Source organism: Mustelus asterias, chromosome 19 (genome assembly GCF_964213995.1).
Source record: "Mustelus asterias chromosome 19, sMusAst1.hap1.1, whole genome shotgun sequence".
NCBI classification, from domain to species: domain Eukaryota; kingdom Metazoa; phylum Chordata; class Chondrichthyes; order Carcharhiniformes; family Triakidae; genus Mustelus; species Mustelus asterias.
This window is the reverse complement of record NC_135819.1, coordinates 43,997,786-44,024,665: the sequence shown is the minus strand read 5'-3', so window position 1 is coordinate 44,024,665 and position 26,880 is coordinate 43,997,786. Positions and strand designations below refer to the sequence as shown.

The window sequence follows — 26,880 nt, the reverse complement described above, 5'->3', positions numbered from 1 at the left end:
TTACTGACAGATCTCCGCAACCAAAGCTGGACATCTTCCTAAGACGCGCCATGCCCCATTGTGCCTTCATTTTCCACCCTCATTTCCTCCCCTCTCTTTGGCAATGCACTTCCCCAAGACACAAATCATTCCCTGTCTCAGGTCATCCTTTCCCCAGCTTCCCTCCTTTTTCGACTGGACAGAATTTCAATCTCATTGCTGCTGAATTCCTCCTGAGTCGGAAGTTTAACTTCTTCCCTGCAGTTTTCATTGGCGCTGCAAGGCCACAGTTCTCTCCTATAACTTGCCCTTGTCTCCATCGTCTGACAACTGCTTGAGACCTGGACCCCTCTGGAAGCATTAGGTCAGCTCCGTATCCATTCAAACTCTGGGTGTCAAGGCACAGCTGTCCCAGCATCTGGCGCAGCTCAAGTCATTTTCCCATTTTTGTAGGTTCAGCACACCATGATGAGAAACCTGTCCCCAGACAAAAAATATTGCATTGTCAGTAAGTGAATGAGGGACCCATAATTTAGGGGGGGACTAGCAGGGTAGATACGTGGGGCTTTGGGGATAGGGCCTGGGTGGGATTGTTGTTGGTGCAGACTCGATGGGCCGAATGGCCTCCTTCTGCACTGTAGGGATTCTATGATTCTAATCTTTCCCTGTGATTTCCCTTTGCAAAGTAATCACTTTATTGAAGAGGTTAGTCTACTGGTGGCTCGATTCACTTCTAAACCTTCAATTCACGGTGACCAATGACTACTGGCATCTGGATTTTGCTTCAATAAAAACAAATAACATTAGGATTATGCAGGGGCTGATTAGCAATGACCCGCACAGTGCCAGGTGTAGGAGGGGAGATGGGGGTGTGAAGGAAGAACGTTGGGGAGTAATAAAGGGGAGATGGTGAGTGAAGGAAGGGGGATGGATTAGACTGAATTAAATGCCTGCAAAAGCAGGTCTTGTGGAGCAATGGGTGGCATCCCTGTCTCTGAGCCAGAAGCTCGGGGTTCGAGACCCACCCCAGGACTTGATGGCCAATGGAAGTGTGTCCATAACACGGTTAAATAGCTTGAGTGCATCAATCTGCTGACTCTTCAATCATATCAATGGCTGGCAGTAAGAGCAGGAGAGACTCCTGTTCCAGGAATAACTAGCTCTGGAAACAGACAAAAGTCTGCCTTATTGCAACACTCGATGTGGGAAGAGAATTGGTGGAAATTCCTGTGATCCTTGTTTCTGTTGCCTGGAGTGGGGATTGACAGGTGCGCACCTCCAATTCCAGCCCCGCCCACATGACAGCCACTCCTGCTCGTGCTTTCCCAGATTCAAACTCCTGAACGCTGGGGTGGAATGCGGTGCTCCCGTTGTGAGCTGGCTCTCCCCCTGATTCTATAGTCAATGCGCAAAGAGCGACACGGTGGCACAGTGGTTAGCTGCTGCCTCACAGCGCCAGGGACCCGGGTTCGATTCCCGGCTTGGCTCACTGTCTGCACGTCCTCCTCATGGTCTGCGTGGGTTCCCTCCCACCGTCTGAAAGAAGTGCTGGTTAGGTGCATTGGCCATGCTAAATTCTCCCTCAGTGTACCCGAACAGGCGCCAGAGTGTGGCGACTAGGGGATTTTCACAGTAACTTCATTGCGGTGTTAATGTAAGCCTATTTGTGACTAATAAACAAACGTAAAGAAACTTAAACTTAAAACATGCAGCCTGGGTAATGTAGCTCCAAACATGTGAATGTCTCCACAGCGCATTCAGAGCACCCAGAACCAGTACGGATCAAATAAATCCTGCCCTCTCATCTCTGCTTGGCTGAGGATAGCGATTCACATTTCAGTTGTGGGCAGGTTGGCAAAGTACGTTCGCCTCCTGACCCCTTGCATTTGGGGATCCCGTGCCAGAACATGGGGCGGGATTTTACAGCTTGGGGCATGACGGAAATTCCTGTCCAAGGTTAACGGAGATTTCCATTGTGGGACCCTGGCCTGCGCCGGTTCCGTGGCGGGCGAGGTGGTAGCGTTCCGGCTGTGGTGTTTTCTTTGTTGTGAATCTACCCCTGCCTCTAATATAAAAACTCGACATCTGCCTCACACCATCATTAAACCTTCTGTGCCTTTCTGAGGCTTTCTGCTTTCCCGGTTCTCCCTTGTCATCTTTGTGACATTTAGGACACCTGCTATCGTGACTGAAAGCAGAACAATGGGAACAAAGCGGCTCTATAGTTCAAACAAAGTCTGAGTGTCTGTGTACCCTGGTCACAACTGAAGACGCACGGTTATCATGAGAAATGAGTGTGTAGAGGTTTCTGAAATATTTACTTTCCTGTGAAGCATCCTTGTTCTTATTTACTAAACAAAATATTCTTGGTGCTGTGTGTCAATAATTTCGACTGAAACTGCGTGATAAAGTGTTGCCATATGGGCAATGGTTGAAAACTGATAATCAATAAAATAAAAGATAAATCGAGGGATGGACTGAAATAGTTTGTTACAAATTCTGAATGGCTCCTTATCAATGGGTGCCATAGCAGCACAGTGATTAGCACTGCTGCCTCACAGCACCAGGGATCCGGGTTCAATTCCAGGCTTGGGTGACTGTGGAGTTTGCACCTTCTCCCCATGTCTGCGTGGGTTTCCTCCGGGTGCGCCGGTTTCCTCCCACACTCCAAAGATGTGCGGGTTAGGTGATTGGCCATGCTAAATTGCCCCTTAGTGTCCAAAGATGTGTAGGTTAGGGGGATTAGCAGGGCAGTTACACGGGGCTAAGGGGCTAGGGCTTGGATGGGACACTCTGACGGAAAGTCAATGCAGACTGGATGGGCCAAACATTCTCCTTCTGCACTGTGGGGATTCGATAGTGTATCTGAAGCAGTCCATTTAAAGTAACTTTCATCTCGATGATGTTAAAAGTAAAAATGCACCACTTGTTTGTTATTAGATTTAACGGTCTGTTTGGAAATAAGAATGTGCCGCTTTCCTACAACGTATTCAGGGTGGAATTTTCCATTTTTCAAACTAAGTGCGGTGGGTCCTTCTTGTAGAATAGGCTCGGGGTTGCAATCTGGGGAATATCTCTCCGACACGTCTCCAAAGGAGTCGGAGTCCGTGACAACCTGAGTCTCTGGCACGCGGAGGACCGCTGGTCATCAGGCACCCATTGGGCAGGATTTTACAACCTCATTTTGGGCTCGAAAATCTCACAAAATCGGATGTGAAGTGTCTAGCAGGAATGGAGCCTGTTTTGGCGGCGGTTCCCACTTCACCACGGTATGAAAATCGGCACGATCGGGAGCCCATTCAAACCGCATGAGACATCAATTTACATGTTTTTGCATTGACTATGATGTCATTAACAGACCCTCACGCCCAATCATCCCAGCTTGCCTGCCTTTACCACCTCGCTCGCTGCAACTGGATCGGTTTGGAACACACCTCCTCTATATAGAACATAGAACATAGAAAAACTACAGCACAAACAGGCCCTTCGGCCCACAAGTTGCACCGTCATGTCCCTACCTACCTAGGCTTATATATAGGCTTACCTATAACCCTCAATCCTATTAAGTCCCATGTACTCATCCAGAAGTCTCTTAAAAGACCCTATTGAGTTTGCCTCCACCACTATTAACATAGAACATAGAAAGTCACAGCACAAACAGGCCCTTCGGCCCACAAGTTGCGCCGATCACATCCCCACCTCTAGGCCTATCTATAGCCCTCAATCCCATTAAATCCCATGTACTCATCCAGAAGTCTCTTAAAAGACCCCAACGAGTTTGCCTCCACCACCACCGACGTCAGCCGATTCCACTCACCCACCACCCTCTGAGTGAAAAACTTACCCCTGACATCCCCCCTGTACCTACCCCCCAGCACCTTAAACCTGTGTCCTCTCGTAGCAACCATTTCAGCCCTTGGAAATAGCCTCTGAGAGTCCACCCTATCCAGACCCCTCAACATCTTGTAAACCTCTATCAGGTCACCTCTCATCCTTCGTCTCTCCAGGGAGAAGAGACCAAGCTCCCTCAACCTATCCTCATAAGGCATGCCCCCCAATCCAGGCAACATCCTTGTAAATCTCCTCTGCACCCTTTCAATGGCTTCAACATCTTTCCTGTAATGAGGTGACCAGAACTGCGCGCAGTACTCCAAGTGGGGTCTAACCAGGGTCCTATAAAGCTGCAGCATTATCTCCCGACTCCTAAACTCAATCCCTCGATTAATGAAGGCTAGTACGCCATACGCCTTCTTGACCGCATCCTCCACCTGCGAGGCCGATTTAAGAGTCCTATGGACCCGGACCCCAAGGTCCTTCTGATCCTCTACACTGCTAAGAATGGTACCCTTCATTTTATACTGCTGCTCCATCCCATTGGATCTGCCAAAATGGATCACTACACACTTATCCGGGTTGAAGTCCATCTGCCACTTCTCCGCCCAGTCTTGCATTCTATCTATGTCTCGCTGCAACTTCTGACATCCCTCCAAACTATCCACAACACCACCTACCTTGGTGTCGTCAGCAAACTTACCAACCCATCCCTCCACTTCCTCATCCAGGTCATTTATGAAAATGACAAACAGCAAGGGTCCCAGAACAGATCCCTGGGGCACTCCACTGGTCACTGACCTCCATGCAGAGAAAGACCCCTCCACAGCCACTCTCTGCCTTCTGCAGGCAAGCCAGTTCTGGATCCACAAGGCAACAGCCCCTTGGATCCGATGCCCTCTCACTTTCTCAAGAAGTCTTGCATGGGGGACCTTATCGAACGCTTTGCTGAAAACCTACGTCACCCTATTGACGGCAGCCGATTCCACTCACCCAGTCTGGCGCTGCATTAGTGTGAGCAAGCAAGGAGGTAGGTTTCTGCATTCAAACTGCTTCATGCTGCTATTTCATGGTGGCCATGTTGCGTTTTGGGTCAGTGGAGGGCTGCAACTGTGTGGGGGGGTGGGGGGCTCTTTGTTGCTCATGGGGTCCAACCTCGGACTTTCAGCACAGACTCCGGTCAGAGCGCTGACCTTGGATCATAGGGATCACTCATGGTCCTAGTGCACTCCTCTGGAAGCACTGCGGCAGGTGGGAAACTATGAAAACTGACAGTGATGCAGTCTTGGGGCTTTTAAAGCAGCACTGTCTGTGGCCACTACTGCATGGGTTCTGGTTCTCTGCCTGTGAGCGGTGGGGATGGGAGGAGGCTGTGTTACTATTCTGGAACCTGTGGTGGGTTATGGACAGTGTGTGTGGCTGGGGGGTTGTGGAGGATGGGTGGGGAGTGCGTGTTCCTGGGGGGCTGTGCCGGGGGGGTGGGGGGTTTGTGTATGCAGCTGGAGGGCTGTGGGGGGGTGGGTGGGGTGTGTGTGTGTGTTGCTGGGCTGGGGGTGAGCAACATTTTTTAATCTCTCCATCTGTCTCTCCTCTTCTCCCAGTCTCCCCCCATCCAGATTGACGAGATAGCTTTTGCAATGCAGCCAATTGACCTTGCTGTTCTTTTGTTTGCTGCTGGAGCTAAGGAGGAGGACCAGGAGGAAGAGGCACAGGCCTTGCCACTCACTGGAGGAGAGGGAGCTGGGCACCGGAGGCAGGATGCAGCTGCCATTCGCCCCGAGGGAGGCAGGAGAAGGAGGGAACAGAGATCCCAGCAGTTCCACACGCAGGTGTCTTTCGAGCAGCTGTTGGACATCGTGTGCCGCCTAAGATTCCGGCTCTGAAAGGAGACAGTGCAACATCTGTTCCCTTTGTTGCAGGACCTGGCATCTCAGGACATGAGGGGACGCCCACTCTCGGTGGCTGTGAAAGTGACGGCCACCTTAAAGTTTTACGCCACGGAGATCTTCCAGCTGCCAGTGGAGATCTTTGTGGCATCTCACAAGCATCCATCCACAAGTGTGTGAGGGAGGTCACAGATGCCCTGTATGCCCAGACTGGCCAGTATATCAAATTTGATCTGGACCAGGCCAAGCAGGAAGCCCGCGCTGCTGGATTTGCAGCCATCATGGGGATGCCAAATTTTCCGGGGGTATAGACTACACCTACGTCACCCTAAGGCCCCAGCCATGAATCCAGCAAGATTTGTGAATAGAAAGGGCTTCCATTCAATAAATGTGCAGTGGGTGTGTGACCAGCAGCTGAACATGGTGCATGTCTGCGCCAGACACCCCAGCAGCGTGCATGACAGCTTCATCTTGAGGAGCTCGGATATCCCAGAGATCTTTGAGGGGGAGCCCAGGGTGCAGGGATAGCTAGCTCCTGGGGAACATGGGGTACCTGCTTTGGACTTGGCTGATGTTGCCTGCGTGGAGGCCTGAGACTGAGTCAGATTGCGTGGGAGCCTGAAAGCTTTGGGACTCCTCCCAACAGCCTCACAGTCAGTCCAGTGTTGCCGTCAGTGCCTCCTGCATTCCCTGGCTCTGTTGCTGCATCTCCAGCAGCTGAGAGAGAAGTGATCACAGAGGTCCAGCAGGTAGCCTGGGGCCAGCCGAGTTCTCACCTCCGGCAGGCCCCCGCATGCCAGAGGCCTCGGACGTTCCCTCCTCCACTCGGTGTACATCAGCAAATGTGTCGTGTGCACCACAGCATGGCCCAGATGCCTCGCCACTAACTTGACCAACTGATGTGAGTGTCTCTGGGATGGCGATTTGTGAGATGGAAGTTGATACCAAACTGGTGCTGCCCTCGGAGGTCCCTTCACCTGCTTCGTCCGAGGAGTCTTCCAAGCTGTCAGGGGTAGGATGGGCGGGGGCGGCAGAGGGGGCTGAGATGCCAGATGGCCCAGGCACATTGGGGTCCCTTCCTGCAACACCGGACACAAGGTTAAGTGCAAGGGGAGGAGAGGAATCTGGGTCGCAGGCAACTTACTTGACATTTCTCCATTGAACAAGGAACAAAGAACAAAGAAAGTTACAGCACAGAAAGAGGCCCTTCGACCCTCCAAGTCTGTACCGACCATTCTGCCCTTCTGAACTAAAACCTCCGACCCTTCTGGGGACCATATCCCTCTATTCACATCCCATTCATGTATTTGTCAAGACGCCTCTTAAAAGTTACTATCATATCTGCTTCCACTACTTCCCCCGGCAGGCACCCTCCACCCTCTGTGTACAAAACATGCCTCATACATCTCCTTTAAACCTTGCCCTTCACACCTTAAACCCTTGCCCCCTAGTACTTGACTCAAATTGAGTGGAGGATTGACAGGTGCTCACTTCCAGACTCCAACCCGACCATGCTGTCGCTGACAACTTGGATGTCCCCTTTTCTGGACACCTCCAGTGCCCGCTCCTCAAAGGGGGTGAGGACTCAGAGGTCAGGCTCACCACCCCCTGTCTTCACCCTCTCCTGGCGGTTATGGGCATTCTTCTCCTGTGGGGTGAGAAGGAGCCATGAAAAATCTGATGGTGTGATTCCTGCAGTTTCAGGACATGGCCCTCAGAAGGAAAGTGCTGTGATCCTCTTGGGAGATGGGGGGAAGGAGGCGCTTGGGGATCAGGGGCTGGAAGCATGCAGGGTGATGGGGGTGGGGGGATCTGGGGGTGATTTGGGGGACGATGCAAGATGGGGTTAAACACTCACCTTTGCTGCCCGGATGAGGTCATTTATCTTCTTGCGGCACTGCTTGCCAGTTCTCTTGGCCAGTACCCTGGCACTCACAAATACGGCCACTGCCTCTCAGGCTGTCCCTCTCTCTTGGCAAGCGTAGACATTTGCCACATTGTTGCTCATCTCTTAGTCTTATCCAGCAGACCCTTGGTCATGTGGGTCACCTCCATGGTTTGGGTCTAGCCTCCTCATCCTCTGGTCGTTGCTGAGCCCCCCCCCCCCACCGCCATGGGAATCATAGCCTGTAGCGGGGGGGGGGACCACGCAAAGGTCTGTTGACCTCAGATCGGAGTCTCCGGTTGTGGAATGGCTGGAGAATCCCACCCGACACCTCAATCTCACATAACTTGTGGGAGCTTTGGACACGTGATATATTGTGCGACTTTGTCAAAGGAACTCCGGAAATGTTTTATCTTTTATGTTGATCAAACTTAACTTGCATTTCAGCATTGATTGGGTGCCCTTTGGCCGCTCATCCATGCCAGTTGGACAAAGCATATTAGAGGCTTCCATTGATGATCTGACACACAAGCAGCAGCTGTGCTCCCGAGACCCTCACCCTCATTAACATTCCCACATTCCTCTCTGTGGAAGCTAAGTCAAGTGTCTGCATTGGGAAACCTGTCACCTGTAATCTCCCTTCAAAATGCACAAAATGGGCCAACATCTCCAAGGGAACTTTCTCAAGGAAATCTTCTTCTTTTCTCTCAGTTCTGATTCCGTTTCAATGTTTTGAGTGTAAGCAGGTTGAGGCTGTGTCTGAAATGAGGCCCTGAATGCAGCTCCTCCCACACTGACCCTGACACAACCAACACCCAACCCCCCCCTCCCCCTCACCCCCTCTCATCGCCACCATCCAAATTCTTTCCCACTTTCGACTTTGTCATTACTTCAACTTGACATGATGGTGGAGTTCTGATTTTACTGCGAGACCTGCTTTGCCACTTCCACTCTGAGTGTTCCGGTCACTCTAATCTTCATGGAACCCCAAGGTGTGCCGGTATGGTTCCCTTCTGTCGTTCTCCAGCCTGCCCCAGTAATCCTTGATCCCATAGTCTTTGTGGCCAATTTTCCAATCCTCCCACTTGAACCCATAGTTGTTGATGTGCTCATGCCCACTGTGGGTCTCAGCCCTCCCCACTTTGAGGTTGTGTGTATGGTCACTTGCAGAAAAGTTTTGAATACCACCCCCCCATCCCTGTATCATGCAGCATTTGAGGGGTTTGCTCCTTCCACGAATGGGGTCCTGGGAAGGGTGTCCGGGGGTTGGGGGTCTGTGGTTGCCTGCAGACAAGTGAAGAAGCCTGTCCTCAGTGTGGGAGAGACATAGCGCAGCCATTCTCACACTCCACAGGAATGAAGTGCCGAGGGTGTGCGTGGGTCTGCCGAGGTTGGCAGCATGAAATTGGTTAAGATCAACTGTCATCAGATCAAGCCCAAGCTGTGGTGCAGGGTGGCATGGTGGCACAGTGGTTAGCACCGCTGTCTCACAGCGCCAGGGACCCGGTTCGGTTCCCAGCTTGGGTCACTGTCTGTGCCGAGTCTGCACGTTCTCCCTGTGTCTGCGTGGGTTTCCTCCGGGTGCTCCGGTTTCCTTCTATAGTCTGAAAGATGTGCTGGTTAGGTGCATTGGCCATGCTAAATTCTCCCTCAGTGTACCCAAACAGGCGCCGGAGTGGCGACTAGGGGATTTTCACAGTAACTCCATTGCAGTGTTAATGTCAGCCTACTCATGACATTCATAAATAAACTTAAAAATGTTAAACTTTTAGTTCCTTATCTTGTCAGCTTGGATCTTGTTCTTCTCTCTTATGGGAACCTTGAATTGGATTCAATTGGATTTTGAATTTGGTTTTTGGAGCAAACACTGAATGGATTTGGGTTTGCCTGGCCCACTCTGAGCATTGGCTTTGTAACTCTAATGATGGGGTTAATAAAAAGGCATGAAGCGACAGGGTGGGAGGCTTTGTGAGTGAACAGTGATTTACTATTTGTTACTCTATACATTGGTGATCTCTAGTGCCTATCTTCACTCGTGCCTATCACTTCTCAATCTTCCTCACCCTGATAGGCTGAACACCCCCAGGGTCTCCGGGGTGAAGGCCCTGGGCTGTGTACCAGACAATCCTCATTCCTTCTGGTGCCCAACGGGCCCAGTGGCCATCCATGGGATAGAGGGTCAGCTGGAGTGAGGTCCACATGCCTCACTGTCCTCTGGCGCAGACACTCATAGATTCCCATCAGTGCCTGCACCGTGTAGTTGCAGCCAGACACAATGGACTTCAGACATGGAGACCATGATGCAGACATCTCCTGCCATGGAATCCATGTCCTGTGCCAAGATCTCCACTGCAGACGTCACCCTGGCAGAGTTGGCCTCAGTACACTGCAGTGGCTCCACCATCTCCTCAGATAGAAGGTGATGGGACTCCTCCAGTCGGCCTTGCACTCCGAGGAGGGCTGCTGTCATCCCTTCCTGATACTCGCGACTCTGTCTTTGCAGCTCCAGCAGCTATGGGACAACTGGGCTCAGGGACGCATCATCGGCCGGGGGCTCAGCAGAGTCCTGGACTCCTGCATCCCTCCGAGTGCCGGTTCCCTGGGATGCCCCTGTCTCCAACTGCTGTGGATCCTCAGCTGCGAGGTGCTCATCAGTGAGTGACCCAGAAGCCTGCCTACTTGGTGAACCCACCGAGGTGTGAGTATCTGCTCTGGTGCCGGGTGTGGGTGATAGCTGTGACATCTTGTCAATGGTGGGGTCCGAGAAGTCTCCCTCGGAGCTGCTGGAGTCCAGTGGGTCCAAGGGGCATGGGGGTGGTCTGGGTTGTTCGGCTGCTTTGCCTGCAAGAGAAGGGAGATGGCATTAGTGCATCACAGGGGATAAAGGAGGGAACATTGAATACTCAATTCACTATTAATGCAGGGGTGCTCTTCCTCCTCCTCGGCCAGCTCAAAGGCTCTCTCCTCCAGTGGCATGAAGGTTCTGAGCTTTGGCATTACTCTGGCTGGACGTGTTGACTCACACTTGTTGTGGTTGAGTTTGTCCTCAATGGCACAGATAGGGAGGGTGCAGATGGCAGTGTTGACATTTAAGATGGTGACAAAGTGTGGCAGGCTTGGGTCCTAAATGGGAACTGGAGTATGAAGAACATGGCAGTGATTCAAAGGGTGAAGCATGGTGTCTGGGGGAGGATGGCCTCCTTATCGGCGTTGGCAAAGGCAGAAGTGGGCACAGTAAGAAGTCTCAAAACAACAGGTTAAAATCCAACAGGTTATTTGGAACCGTGAGCTTTCGGAACGCTGCTCCTTCATAGTCGAGTGGAGAGGTAAGTTTCACAAACACGGCATATATAGGCAAAGACACAATTACAAGATAATTACAGATTGGAATGTAATGAATGGTTGGAATGTGAGTCTTTACAGGTACAGACAGTGCGAGTGGAGAGAGGGATAATCACAGGTTAAAGGGATGTGAATTGTCTCAAGCCAGGACAGTTCGTAGGATTTTGCAAACCCAGGATTATGATGAAATGTGAAGCGACATATTGAAGCAGTTTGCATTGGGACAAATCCAGGAAGCAAAAAACAAAAAGGGTTGGGGGGAGGAGGGTCAAGATGGAAGGAAAAGTTCACCGTTTAAATTTGTTGAACTCAGTATTGAGTCCAGAGGCTGTAATGTGCCCAACTGGAAGATGAGACATCCTTCCTTCAGTTTGCCTTGGGCATCACTGGAGCATTGCAATAGGTCAAGGACAGACAAATGGGCACGAGAGTAATTTACCTTATGGCAATTGGCTGATCATTCATAAAAGGACGGCACGGTGGCACAGTGGGGTTAGCACTGCTGCCTCACAGCTGCAGGAACCTGGGTTCGATTCCCGGCTTGGGGGTCACTGTCTGTGTGGAGTCTCCACGTGTCTGTGTAAGTTTCCTCTGGGTGCTCCGGTTTCCTCCCACACAACAAAAATGTGCAGGTTTGGTTGATTGGCCATGTTAAATTGCCCCCTCGTGTCCAAGGATGTATAGGTTAGAGGGATTAGTGGGGTTATGGGGATAGGGCCTGGGTGGGATTATTGTCGGTGCAGACTCGATGGGCTGAATGGCCTCCTTCTGCACTGTAGGGTTTCTACGATTTCTATAAAAACAGGTTCTAAGTAAGGATAGGGGAATTAAATTGGACGGGCCCAAAAGTAGGCGTCAGGACCTGCATCCAGTAACTGCAATACAGCCAATGCAATAACACTGAGCCACCTCTTATCAGAATGATTTCCCTCTGCAGTCAAGGCCAAGAGCACCCGATGATTGGCAGCATCATCGGGGGCGGGGCGTGGGGGGGAACAAAAGTAGTAACTTTTAGCACAAGTTAGAGTTAGCCTGTGCTGCTTAAATCCAGCTCACACCTCTTAAAGGGGAGATGCGTTCTGGTGGGAGCAGGTACTGGCAGTCATGTGGAAAGTGGATCTGGCCCAGGAATCAGTGGAGAATGGAGCTACCTGGGAGAAAGCAGCTTTCTGCTCTGGAGGCTGAGGTGGAAAGTAGGAGAAATGTGGGGGGTGGGGGGCAGGAGGCCGCTTGCTCTGGAGACAGTGGGAGTGGATAGCTGTGGAGGGTTTTCCCCCGAAGATCTGAGTGCAGTGAAGCAAGACATTTGATGACCTGACCTGATGGGTAACGTCAGTGAACATATCTGTAAATGATACATCCTACAAAGCACATGCTTCTCATCAGCCACATCTCCCCTCCATCATTCACCCACCAACAATCCCTATCAATCAGGACACGCATCTTACATTCTTACCTCACCCCCATACATTGCGCGCGGTAGCAAAGTGGTTAGCACTGCTGCTTCACAGCAAGAAGTCTCACAACACCAGGTTAGAGCCCAACAGGCTGCCAGGGACCCGGGTTTGATTCCCGGCTTGGGTCACTGTCTGTGTGGAATTAGCATGTTCTCCCCGTGTCTGCGTGGGTTTCCTCCGGGTGCTCCGGTTTCCTCCCACATTCTAAAAGATGTGCTGGTTAGGTGCATTGATCTGAACAGGCGCTGGAGTGTGGCGACTAGGGGAATTTCACAGTAACTTCATTGCGGTGTTAATGCAAGCCTTACTTGTGATTAATAAATAGACTTTTTTTTTGCTGCCCGCCTCACATGCACACCTCACAGCTGGCACACACTGTCAGCTATTCAACCATGAGAGCCCATCATCTAAATCCAAAATGACACTCCTGCTTCCTGCTCTTTGCCCATCGCAGAGAAAATGAAATGTTGTCAGTTGTCTTTGAGTTGAGAGTCTCGGTGACATTCCCTTGCACAGCACAGGATAGAAAATTATAAAAGACTTTAAATATCTCAAGCTGTATCATAAAAGGTGCCAAGGCACAGTGAAAGTAATGTCAACAGTCACTTTCACAATCACTGCCAGTGATCTTTTCCTTGTTCTGACGTTTTAGTTACGTCTGCAGTTGATGGCAAACCGTATAAGGCTTCAGTTCCTGCATGCTTCACACCCAATTGTATTTTGATGAGATGGTCATGCACCACTGCACAATTTGTTCATGCACTTTGTATAAACAAATACTGAATAGTGTCGCTGACACCTTCCAACCCCATTTCTTTGCCAGGAGTGCTCAATTGCTAAACCGATCTTTTTAACCTCTCATTGTATCGTGATTCTTGAGTTACCTGCGCAGCATAACAGGGGTGAAAGCAAAAGAAGAAAACAATAAAACTTGGGAAATGACTAGAACTGGTCCGAACTCAATGACACTCTGTAGCCCCTGCTTCCTGCTCTCTGCTCCTCTCGGAGAAAATGAAATGTTGTCAGTTGTCTTTGAGTTGAGAGCCTTGGTGACATTCCCTTGCACAGCACAGGATGGAAAATTATAAAAGGTTTTAAATATCTCAAGCTGTATCAAAGAAGGTGCCAGGCACAATGAAGGTACAGTCTCACAGTGGTTAGCACTGCTGCGTCACAGCGCCAGGGTCCTGGGTTCGATTCCCGGCTCGGGTCACTGTCTGTGTGGAGTTTGCACATTCTCCTCGTGTCTGCGTGGGTTTCCTCCGGGTGCTCTGGCTTCCTCCCACAGTCCCACTATGTTGATTGGCCATGTTAAAATTGCCCCTTAGTGTCCTGAGATGCGTAGGTTAGAGGGATTAGCGGGTAAATATGTAGGTATATGGGGGTAGGGCCTGGGTGGGGTCGTAGTTGGTGCAGACTCGATGGGCCAAATGGCCTCTTTCTGCACTGTAGGGTTTCTATGATTCTATGAACTGGGATCCCATGTTGAGATAGATATACAAGACCAGTTTGGACCAGAACCAGTCATTTCCTACATTTTATTGGATTTTCCTTCTAGCCTCCCTGTGCACTCCCACTGTGCCCTCATTTCAACATGATAGAACCCTGATGGAATGTTGCTGTGCTCATGGGCAGATTGTGGTCAGATGATCACTCCATGCACTGAGTGCCCTAACCAACAGTCCTCATCGGGACCCCTGTAGACCATCACTCCAAGACCAGATATGTTTAAAGCTAAAGTTTATTTATTAGTGTCACAAGTAGGCTTACATTAACACTGCAATGAAGTCACTGTGAAAATCCCCTAGTTGCCACACCCTGGGGCCTGTTCGGGTACACTGAGGGAGAATTTAGCACGCCAATGCACCTAACCAGCACGTCTTTCAGACTGTGGGAGAAACCTGGAGCACCCGGAGGAGACCCACGCAGACACGGGGAGAACGTGCAGATTCCACACAGACAGTGACCCAAGCCAGGAATCGAACGCAGGTCCCTGGCATGGTGAGGCAGCAGTGCTAACCACTGTGCTACTGTGACGCTCTTATTAGAATTTAGTGAAGTTTAATCAAGATTAAGATTGCTTCTTTCAATATGTCACAGTGATTGCACTTATCGAGCTCTTATTTTGGAATTTTGTTCTTCTTCAGCCAGGACATTGTGTAGCTGTGTGGGGAGAGAATTTGGATGAGTTTAGTCTAAACTGTACCATATCCGGGCAGGGCAGACTTGATGGATCATTTGATCATGTCCATTCATTTTCTGATCTAATTACATGTTAAGTAGAAAATGACCATAGACATTTTGAAAGACAAATCTATGAAAATAACATCTTTGAAATCGTCTTTTGTGTTTTTTATATTAAAGATATTCTTATTTAAGAATGTTTGTATTACACCCTTTAAATATTTTGTTTTATAGAGTCTACATAGTTCAACGAATGATTGAATCTTTGCTTCATATGCAGCCGATAAAGACAATGAGAAAACCTTTCCTTCACCTAATCATCATCTTCATTACCTGCTGACTAATCTCTTTCAATCCTTTCCTGTTCAGCCTCCCATCTTCCAATCTCCAGAAATCTAAGCTCATCCAAAGCTCTGCTGCCGGTATCCTGACTCGCATCAAGACCCGTTTACCCATGTCTTCTCTGCTCACTGACGTATATTCATCCTGGTCTTCAAACACTTTGATTTTAAAATTCTGAACCTTGCGGTCAGATCCCTTCATGGCCTCATCCTTCTCCAACTCTTGCTACCTTAAAACCCTTCGAGAATTCTGTGTTCCTCACACTCTCTTCTTCTCTCCATTCCCACTTACTTCACTCTATCATTGCCTGCCATAGTTGCAGACATCAGGACCCCAAGTTCTAGAACTGCTTTCCCAAACCTCTCTTGTCCTCCTTTAACGCTCCCCCTAAACTCTTATATTGTGGGCGGCATTTTGCAGTCTCGCTCCCGAGACTGTAAAATCCCGCCCGAGGTGTCAACGGACCTTCCTGTTGTCCGCTCCTCACCCGCTCCGATTCCCATGGCAGGCGCAATGGTAGAATTTGTGTCTGTATTTCTTTGACCAAGATTCTGGTCATCACCCACCACGCCTCCCCCCCCCCCCCCCCACTCCCCCCCCCCCCCCCCCCCCGCCCCCACCCCCGCCACCTGAAAATGTCTCCTTTTATGGCAAGGTATCGTTTTGTTCTGGTGTAGTGTGTTTTACCATGTTTCACTCTCATAAAAACACTATGGGCCAGATTCTCCAGTCCCGCTGCTGCAGATGGAGATTTGGCTGAGCACCCAATTCTCCATTCTCACCGGCGTGAACGGCCGGAGAATTCCAGCCTATGTTAATGGAAGTTGTCGTTGTTGTGATGAACGACAATAACTGGAATATCTTAGTGTATGTTTTAAAATTCATTCATGGGACGTGGGTAGCACCAACTGGGCTAACATTTATTCCCCGTCCCTAATTGCCCTTGAACTGAATGACTTGCTCAGCCAATTCAGAGGGCATTTAAGAGTCCACCACAAGTAGGCAGACCAAGTAAGGATGGCAGATTTCCTTCCCTAAAGGATGGGTGATCAAAAATAACAATAACAGCACAGGATTCCTTCTAGGCCCTGTAATTGGAATGAGTACATTTTAACTAAATGGGTTTTTATGACAATCGGCATAAAAGTCGATTCCATAGTCATCATTACACTCTTAATTCCGGTTTTTATATTGAAATCAAATTTCACCATCTGCCATGGTGGGATTTTTTTAATTATACTTTTCCAATTCAATCAAATCAATCCAATTCAGAGTCTCAACAAGTTGAGACATTTCAGATCCAGGCTGACAAGACAGGGCGAGCGACCAAACCACCCTATCCTGGGCCTGATCTACATGAGCCAAGCTGATTGGAGAAGGGGGAGGTTCCTCCTCCAAGACCTGAGCTCATTTGCATCTTAGCCAAAAGGCCGAGATGCTGCTTTAAAAAATTGCTTCATATGAAACATATGAAGCTTCAGTATAACCCTATGACCTCAACCAAGTGCGGCCGACCATGGGCTGCCGACCATACTACACTTGATCTTAGCCATGGTGGGATTTGAACCCAGGTCCCCAAAGCATTACCTCAAGTCTTTGGATTATGAGTCCAGTGACAATACCACTACGCCACTGCCTTCGCTGCCTCTTTTTAGTGCACCTTAAGTAATTATTTTATGCAATCATTAATATTTCTATCGATTACACATTCCTCACATTAACTTGTTAATAGGAAATTTCATGATGGATGTTTCTTGAACTTATTTTCCATGACTCAATTGGAAAGAGTGAACATATGAAGATATGAGTAAGAGAAAAAGTTCATAGCATTGGAAAATCCTTTGTCTAATTTGAATGCATTATATAGACATTCAATAATTACAAAAGGACTTGCTTTCACCACAAATTTAATGAACCCAAAACTTTGGAGAGTCAACAGGAGAAAAATGGACTTGAGACTGAAAAAATGTGGAAAACAGCGCAGAAGAGAAATAGAATATTTAAACCATGAACTAACGATAGAGGAGTATGTTCTCAAAAAACTAACACTTAATAATTGTTCGGCATAATTTCCGTGCTTGTGTACTATACATAACATGTAGCCAAATATTTATAATTTTTCTGGCACTGTGTCAGCACTACAGTTACACTGGTGAAAAAAATATTTAAGAAACAAAGTCCAAATGTTAGGGGTTTTGGTGCAGAATGAAAGTCAAACAAAAGACATCCTGATCAGGCATGTGAGGGAAAGGGTAGGAAGGAGGATGTAAGAAGCTCTTTTCTGTGAAATTATTTGGCGTATTTGCTTAATGGGCGAGTTTAAAGGTGTATTTCAATCCTCCATGCAATCAGAAGGCTTAACTGAGAGATTAGTGGTTTCTTTATTTGAGGATGGACTCATTTGTAATTGGTGGGAAAGCAATAATTAGCCCGGGATGTACCTGGCACGAACAGTAGTTGTGAAAGTTGGCAACTTTGTCTGACTCTTTTGCAAAAACGGAATGCTTCTATTTTAACTCTACGTTCACACACCACACCTTTAGCCAGTTTGTAAAGCATCTGCTTCAGAGAGCTCAGGTGATGCATTACTCCAAACCCACCTAGGGTTCTCCATTGCTCTGCATGGTGGACTCAAAGACTTACAAAGAGTACCCAGCAACCTTGTCATTTTGCTTTTCGACATATTCTCAATCATGATGCGCTGTTCGGTATCCTCATGCCTGCAGTGAAACTGAAATGTTCCTCGCACATTTCCGATCTGAACTTTAAGAGTCTTTGTCATAATTTCTGGAAGCACTTTTGAAGCTTGGCTCATCAGACTGATTGTTTGATGTTTTGAGCTGTTTTGGCTATCGTATACCTTCAGTAGTGGCACGAGGCTCTGAAACTACCCAATTATCTGCCCCTATTCCACTTCAACAGTGCAGAAGGAGGCCATTTGGCCCATTGAGTCTGCATCGACCACAATTCTACCCAGGCCCTATCCCCATAACCTCATGTATTTACCCTAGCTAGTCCCCCCGACACTAAGGGTTAATTTAGCATGGCCAATCCACCTAACCCACACATCTTTGGACTGTGGGAGGAAACTGGAGCATCTGGAAAAAATTCACGCAGACACGGGGAGAATGTGCAAACTCCACACAGACAGTTACCCAAGCCAGGAATCGAGCCTGGGTCCCTGGCGCTGTGAGGCAGCAGTGCTAACCAATGTGCCACCGTGCCGCCAATGATTTATTTCATGTCTTTGACTGCTGTCACTCCTCCAGTCTTCAGGGTTTCAGCAGGTAAATCATCTAAGCCGATCTGCCATTCTTCAGCCGCTTAACTACATTGACAACTTCACGCGTCAGCACTTCTGCTTTCATCCCCTCCTTAGTTACAGGCTGCATTTGTACCTGGACCATAGAGCTGGGTACAGGATTGCTGTCATCATTCCTTTATCTGATCAACCTCTTGGATGATATTCCCACCTGCCCCTGCTATTCTCAGAACTCTGACAACTGTGTATGCTTCTTTGGACTAACTACCACTTGTATTTTCTGCTGTTGCTCTCCTTTCTTTTCAGCCGAGTTCATTTCATTTTGTTTCATGTCTCTATGAGCATTTTTCTCTTCCATACAGAGATCCTGTAATCCACCCTTGCTTTCGCCAACAGGTTCTTTTCTATCAATATCAGATGGTTGGCTTTGATCCATGGCTTCTTGCCAGTCTTAGTTTTTGGCTACACTTCATCCAATGCAGTTTTATGCCAAACGAGAACCTTTCTCAAATTGTTTTGCATCTCTGCTTGAAACCATGTTCCATTGTAAGGTTTGTTCCAATATACTGGAGTTCTTAAATAAACAGCTTACCTATAATTGGGGCAAGTTTCTCTTTGCATGTATGTGTGTCTCCAACACATGCCTTGAAGCTTGGTCCATGCAAGCTGATGTTCAAATCCACAATCTGCCCTGTCATGTGTCCGCATCAACATATAATCAATCGTGTTTCTGTACTGTTCTCTTCGGGGCAATATCCATGTACAAGGCATTCTTTCCCACAATGCTGAAAGCATGTCATCACAGCAACAAGCAGTGAGCTGATCCATCAATTTTTCTCCTCTCTCATTTTGTTCATCCAAGTCGAATTTTCCACAGCATTTATGTGTTTCCCCCTTTCCTATTTTTACCTTCAAATCTCCCATTTCAATTATTTGATTTGATTTGATTTATTATTGTCACATGTATTAGTATAAAGTGAAAAGTATTGTTTCTTGCGTGCTATACTGACAAAGCATACCATTCATAGAGAAGGAAATGAGAGAATGCAGAATGTGGTGTTACAGTAGAGAAAGATCAATTTAATGCAAGGTAAGTCCATTCAGAAGTCTGACGGCAGCAAGGAAGAAGCTATTCTTGAGTCGGTTGGTACGTGACCTCAGACTTTTATATCTTTTCCCCGATGGAAGAAGGTGGAAGAGAGTTATATTCTGAGTGTATGGGGTCCTTGATTATGCTGGCTGCTTTGCCGAGGCAGCGGGAAGTGTAGACAGAATCAATGGATGGAAGGCTGGTTTGTGTGATGGATTGGGCTACGTTCACAACTTTTTGTAGTTTCTTGCGGTCTTGGGCAGAGCAGGAGCCACACCAATAAAAGCAAATTACTGCAGATGCTGGAATCTGAAACCAAAAGAGAAAATGCTGGAAAATCTCAGCAGGTCTGGCAGCATCCGTAAGGAGAGAAAAGAACTGACGTTTTGAGTCCAGACGACCCTTTGTCAAAGCTAAAAGGCATAGAAAGTGGGAGATATTTATACTGCAGGGTACGGGAATGAAAGATGAGTCATAGCCACAAAACCATGGGGAAAGGCTGCTAATGGCTGTCCACAGAGAGAATAAAAGGTGCGAATGGCCAAACGGCAGTGAAGCTAAAATCAGAGGGTAACTGTGACAGATGAAGATGTGGGGGGAGCGGGGGGGGGGGGGGGGGGGTGGGTGGAAGAGAGATAAAATGGAGAAAAAGGGGAAGCAAAGGGGGAGAAAAGTTAAGGAAAGAAGGATAAAATAGAGGGGGGGAGTGGGGGGGAAGAAAAATGAAGAAAGAGAATAATGAAATAAAAAGAAATAAAAGTAGAGAACAGTTAAAAATAAATTAGAATGAAAACAAAGGGGGCCGAGGTGGGATAGAGCAAATCATCTGAACTTGTTGAACTCGATGTTGAGACCGGAAGGTTGTAAGCACCTAGCCGGAAGATGAGATGCTGTTCCTCCAGCTTGTGTTGAGCTTCACTGGAACATTGCAGCAGGCCAAGGACAGACAAGCGGGCATGGGAGCAGGATCGTGAGTTAAAATGGCAAGCAAGCAACCGGAAGGTCAGGGTCCTGATTGCACACAGACCGAAGGTGCTCAGCAAAGCGATCACCCAGTCTACGTTTGGTCTCTCCGATATAGAGGAGACCACATTGGGAGCAGTGAATGCAGCAAATCAACGCCCCCCCTCCCCCACCCCTCCCCACCCCACCCCCGGTGGGCGACACACTTCCAACCCCTGACACTGAGGAGGGCAGCAGTCCAACATCCGCGCTGTCTGAGAGCAGGACTGGACGCTCAAGATCCTGGGCCCCAGGGGAAGCTCGCAAAAGTCATCTCACGCAAAAGGACATGATAGTCAGCAGGCAGCATCTACCTCAGCTGTGGATGCTGGGGAGACACCTAGATATAACAAGGAGGGTGAGGAAGACTAAGAAGCCGTGGGCACTTAGTGGGCACGAGTGAATATAGACACTATTGCAGTAAGGTCACCATTCTGTTATGATTGTTTGTTATTAAATTTCACCTTGTTATGTCCCTCCCACCTTCTTGCCAGCCATCACTAAGGAAGGGGATTGCCTCAGAAGTGATATGGACAGGAACCCAGGAAGGAGGGCATGGGAAGCTCTGCCTGCATACCAGCCCTCACAATCCCTTTGGAACATGGGGTGCCCTGACATGAAGGGAAGGTAAGGCCTGCAAGTGACCCCTCCCGACCTCCCCCCCGCAGAATGGCCAATTTTGGACTCCTCCTACCCCTGGCCCTGAGTTGAACCTATCTGTGTCCCCAGGTTCTCTCCGGTATCTCCTGGGCAGTGCACAGCACGGAGGGTGCTGGCTGCTTGAGTGCTCACCTCCAGAGGTGAAGGCACCAGCTTCCTTTAGAGCTGTTGAAGATGGCACCAGCGTAGCCATGCTGGCACCAGCTGAGAATCGATGCAGGCTCAATATCCAGAGAGAGTGCTCGCTAATGACGTGTTAATGTATTCAAATTAACTTCCTGGGATCCCGCGGTGTGTTTCACACCCCTCCACTGGTGAGGGGTCGGTAAGACCAGAACTAGGAAGCTCGCTGCTGTGAATCACACTCTCTGGATTATCAGTCATTCGCACTGATGGAGATTGTGGCCTTAGAGTCGGCCCCAATATTTCACTTTTATTCTTTCATAGGATGTGAGAGCTATTGGCCAGACCAGTATATATTTCCCTTCACTAATTGTCCTTGAGAAGGTGGTTGTGAGCCACCGCTTTGAACCGCTGCTGTCCACATGGTGTAGGTACACCCACAGTGCTGATTTGGAGAGAGCTGGCCCAGTGAGAATGCAGGAATAGTGATAAGTTAGGATAGCGATAAGTTAGGATGCTAAGTGACTTGGAGGAAAACGTGCAGGTGGCGGTGTTTCCATGCATCTGTTGCCCCTGTCCTTCTAGGGGGTAGAGGTCACGGGGTTTGAAGGAGGCTTGGTGAGTTGTTGCAGTGCATCTTGCAGATGGTACAAACTGCTGTCACTGTGCATCAGTGGGAATGTTGAAGGGGGTGGATCAGGTGCCAATCAAGCGGGTATCTTTATCCAGGATGGTGTTGAATTTCTTGAACATTGTTGGAGCTGCACTCACCCAGCCAAGTGAGGAATAATCCATTACATTCCTGACATGTGCTTTGTGAATGGTGGACAGGCTTAGGGGAGTCAGAAAATGAGTTACTCACCATAGAAACCCCAGACTCTGAACTGCCCATGTAGCCATAATATTCCTATGGCTGGCCCAGTTAAGTCTCTGGTCAATGGTAGCCCCCCCCCCCAGGATATTGATTGCGGGGGAGTCAGCGAAGGTCATGGCTGAAAATAAGTAGATTATTGCTGGAGATGGTCATTGCTTGGCACTTTTGTGGCATAAACATTATTTATCAGCTCAAGCCTAAATGCTGTCCAGTCTTGCTGCATACATGCACAACCTGCTTTTAAATGGTGCTCAGCACTGTACAACTTATGATGTAGGGAAGATTATTGATGAAGCAGCTGATGATGGTTTGGCCCAGAACGCTACACTGGAGAATTCCGGATGAGATGATGACAACCATCTTCCCTGCGTGCTCGGTATGACTCCAGTCAGTGAAGAGTTTTTCCCTGAATCCCACTGATTCAGTTTTGTTAGGTCTCCTTGATGCCACACTCAGTTGAATAGTTCATGTTAAGGGCAGCCACTCTCACTCTTAGGCAACACCTGAAGCAACTGAGATTAGCATAATCCAAAGTGATTAATAATGAGTAGTTTATTGTTGTGTAAGTACTGTTTGGTAGCACTGTAAATGACACCATATTGCAGATGATGAAGCGTAGAGTGAGGGGGTGGTAATTATCCAGATTGTATTTGTCCTGTTTTTTGTGGACGGGACATATATGGACAATTTTCTATCTTGCCAGATGGACTCCAGTATTGTAAAAGGCAAAGGTAGATTGTGGCTGTACTGGAACAGCCTGGCTAGAGGTGCAGCTAGTTATGAAGCACAAACCTTTAATACCACAGCAGGGCTATTGTCACGGTCCATTGTCTTTGCTGTTTCCAGTATCTTCTTAATATCCTCTGAGCCACAATCCTTTCTCCATACTGTCGTTATGTCATCCTTTACTATCCAGGCTAACCCGCCTCTTTCTCCACTCTGTCTTTGTTTCTGAAATTTTGTGTATCCTGCAATATTTATTTCCCTACCTTGGTCACCTGGTAACTATGGGCTGGATTTTATGAGCTCGCTCGGGCGAGACTTCCGTTCTGCGAGCCTCGCCTGCCCTAATTCTGGGGCAGGCGAGGCGGCAAAATCCTGGCCTATGTCTCTCTATTTGTGATTAAATCAAGATGATGTGTCAGTTTGTGCTCTTTGTAATTTTAAACCAGGCTACTTGTAGGTGGAAGACTGATTATCCTCATTAAAAATGCTTACTTTTAGTGATAATGCTATTTGCAAACCGTGTATTCATAAACCACATGAGATTACCACTCTTAAAAACTGAATCTTCAGGATAGCAAGCGCTCAGTGCCCACCACCCTGAGAGTTGGCGGGGAACACATCCATGCCGACTCTGAAAGGTCCACTGCCATTTTTAAGTGTGGATTGGTGACAGGCAAGACTTCTAACCACCCTTCGATGGAAGTCCCATCTTGGAGAACTGTTGGCTCATCAGATTTGCCAACAGCTCTCCAGACCCTCCAGGGACAACGCTGAAGTGACCAGAAAATGCACTGCACCCCCTTGCCTGAGCCGAAGTCCTGGGGCTGTATTGGGAGTCCTCGGAGTGGGAAGGTAGGGGATGCTCTGGGGGCTCAGTAGGGGGCACGGTCTTAGTGCGAGGGTTTAGCCCGTGTCAGGCAGGGGAAGGGGCTAGAGCCAGAGCCAGAGCTCCCAGGTGCCTGAGGGAGGGCACTCCAAATTTGAAGGGGCTTTCAGATTGAGGCACAAACCCCCACTCCCCACCCAAGATCGAGGGTGAGGATGTTTTCTGTATGGCACCCTGATCCAACTTGTGCCCGCCAGCCTGAAAATTGAGGCTGGTTGGAAAAAGGCCTTTAGGCCTCAGGAGGGGCATGGTGGACTTGCTGTCTGAGACCCTGCCAGCTCCACCATAACATTGTTCCCGGGGCTGGACAGGCCCCAGAGGGAAACTGTCCATGCAATTTTCATACTGCTGGGGGGAGGGGTGTGTAAGATTCTGGCCCAAGGAATACATAATAATGGAAGGGAAGAAAGGAACAATGATATTTTATTATAATTCCCAATTATGGGGTTCGTGGAAGATTTAATATTTGTGATTAAGCAAATGAATTTCATTTGAATAGAATAGAAGCTTGAAGCAAGCCTAACTGATACAATTCCAAGTGCATTTATGAATGCAATTTCCCAATTACATCCAAAGCAGAAATTTATTCCATAAGATTCACAATTGTTTGCTTTAAATTTCTTGTATCTATCTCTCAATTTGCAATGGAGATGGAAGTGCGCCCTCTAGTGTTAAAGCACAACCCATTGTATTTCTAATCATTGCCATTAGCCCCTCTGCCCGACATGGACTAAACCCTCACACTGAGATCGTGCCCCCTGCTGAATTCTCAGGGCATCCTCCCACTCACTTGTTGAACTTGTAGGTGTGACATTGGGCTAAAGTTTGCACTTTGACTTGCAAGTCTGTTGCCAGGTTGAATTCTGGGACAACATTCTTCCTTTTACTTCCTGGAAGTGGCCAACTTAAGAAGTCGCCTCTGGTAGTGCCAACCAATGAGGGGCAGCGGATAGCCTGAGGTGACAGGAATCGACAGGGTATCTGAATTGAAGACTGGCTGGCAGAGCCACTGTGTTTTGCTGATGTGAATGGACAGGGAGTGGGCAGCACAAGTTGAAGGCTCCAACACTGCTGCTACACTGTGATCGGGAAAGTTTCAGAGGAGGGGGGACATCTCAGATTGCGACTTGCTGATTTCCCACTTTGACTGTGCCTGGGTCGCAGAGGTTTTTTGTCTGATTTCTACCTAAATAATTGCAAGTGCTGAGACCCTCCCCATTGTTTTGATCACAAAATCTGGCCAATGATTTGTGTGATATTGCTCTATTATTCATAATTATTTATCTTTTATTGTTTAAATTGGCAGTGCCTTGCTATTTTGTATTCTATCCGATGACATTAGGACAGGGTTTCCCAAACATTTCCAGCCACGGAACACTTTTGACCTCCCAAAGTACTGACAGAGTCCTTGAGAAACATTCTTATTGTATTGAAGTGTTAAAGCACAAAATATTGATTGTTTTTGTGCAATAGGTAGAAACATATCAACACAAACTTAACATTCGAAGTCCTTCTGGAGAGCTGGACCCTCGTATCAGACACATACACACTCTCTCTCACATGCACAAACACATACACACCTCTTTTATACATGCAAACTCACCTCATTCACACACACACCCCCACCTCTCTCACACACATATGGATATTCACTTTTCTCTTTTACATGCACACTCACCTCTCTCTTATACACACACACCTCTCACACACATACATAGGCACCTCTCTCTTAGGCACACACTCACTTTCCACTAGTGGCTAGAGAGAGTACAAAATAGTTAACAAAGGTACAATGAATTTTTAGTTGAGACAATTGAAGGTTAAGGAGAACAAAAAGTACTTAATAACACAAGATGGATTCAGGTAAATGGAGAATGAAGAAAAGGATTGGTGGATGTATTACCGACCATGTTAATGCACCTGTGAGCTAGTTACAAGTAGGACTGCAGAAGTAACACCATGATCACAGGCAGAATTATGCACCACACAGAGGGAACTGTGGAATGACAATAAATGAATGTGTATTGTAGAGTTGTATGGATAGCTTAAGGAATTGAGGTCCGGAGTGAGGTAGCAGCAGAAGGTAGCGGAACAGGAAAGAGGGGAGCGGTTCCCCCAGGATGTGCCAGAAGTAGGGGCTAAAGTCATGGTAAAGGGAGCAGCAGAATGACCAGGATCTAACACAGCAAAGGCAAGCACCTGACTGGATGATTAGTGACATGTGTAGTTTTGGAAATATTGGTCACAGGTGAAATCTTATGGCCAGAATTTTCCATGCCAACGGGATTCTCTGGTTCCGCTGTAGTGAACGGAGATTTAGCTGAGCACCAAATTCTCCGTCCAAGTTTGCAGCGGTGGCAGGATGTGAACGGCTAAAAGGTTCTGAACTATATCTCTCAGTCTGTTTCCACCAGCAGGGAAGCAACCAACAGCTCGCTTAACTGCTCTGTTCCAGACACATCCTCAGGGCAATGGTAATCTGCAGCAATAATCATACTCTTAACAACAACAGTAACATGGGAGGCTCCCATCATGAACACCAATACAACCACTTGGCACAGTACTTGCAACTACCTAGAGGGAGCAGAGAATGCACAAGGAAATCCAGCATTGGGATTTCTGACAGAAGTCACTACCAGTAGTCATTGTGTCATTCAGGTTATCTCATCAAAAAGACTGAGTTAGCATTAACCCAACCCTTTATACTCAACACAGAGCTAGAAATGTGGACATAAAAGGACTGTACAACACAAGCTTGGGCCTGGGGGCAATTCTGTTATCTGTAATCCAATGCAAGATTAAACATTACAGCGGGGTGGACTGATCAGTCCATTTGTCTGGGAACTGGGATTAGAGGTATAACACTGTCAAGAACATTGCACAGACGTCATTAATCAACTTGATTGTAGCAATACATGGTGTTTTATGGTATCAGAAACCACTAAGATACCAGCCCCCATGTCTCTGCCGCAGATAGGATAATAAGAAGTGAAACACCCAGAGTGATAGTTCAGGATGTTACAATGGTTAGGCTGGAGGTGACCTCCAATTTCACCAACCTCATTCTGACCTGACCAGCTCTGACGAAGGGTCATTTAGACTTAAAACGTTGGCTCTATTCTCTCCCCACAGATACTGTCAGACCTGTCAAGATTTTCCAGCATTTTCTGTTTTTGTTTCATCCTGACATTGGCTGATTGGGAAAGAAGTGAGGGGGAGCGGTTATGCTTATAAGGTAGTGACGGATGCCACTGGAGGACTGTGATTGGAAGCACAGGGAATCAAAGAAAATTGCAGCTAATACAAGATCAGGAGGAAGGTACCAGAGGAGTTAAAAATATTTAGTATGCG

At 48.0% G+C, this 26,880-nt stretch overlaps 1 protein-coding gene across 1 annotated transcript in view; it reads right to left on the bottom strand.

Moving 5' to 3' along the window:
- The window catches only part of LOC144507482 (mucin-6-like), a 119,899-nt gene extending 98,786 nt beyond the window's left edge, over positions 1–21,113 (bottom strand). Inside the window, exons 1-2 of the mRNA XM_078234607.1 lie at positions 21,053–21,113; positions 10,274–10,422 (exon numbers count right to left, since the gene is read on the bottom strand). Of these exons, the coding sequence (XP_078090733.1) occupies positions 10,274–10,422; positions 21,053–21,113 (210 nt within the window). The remainder of the gene's footprint in view (positions 1–10,273; positions 10,423–21,052) is intronic.
- Between the last annotated feature and the right edge of the window lie 5,767 nt (positions 21,114–26,880).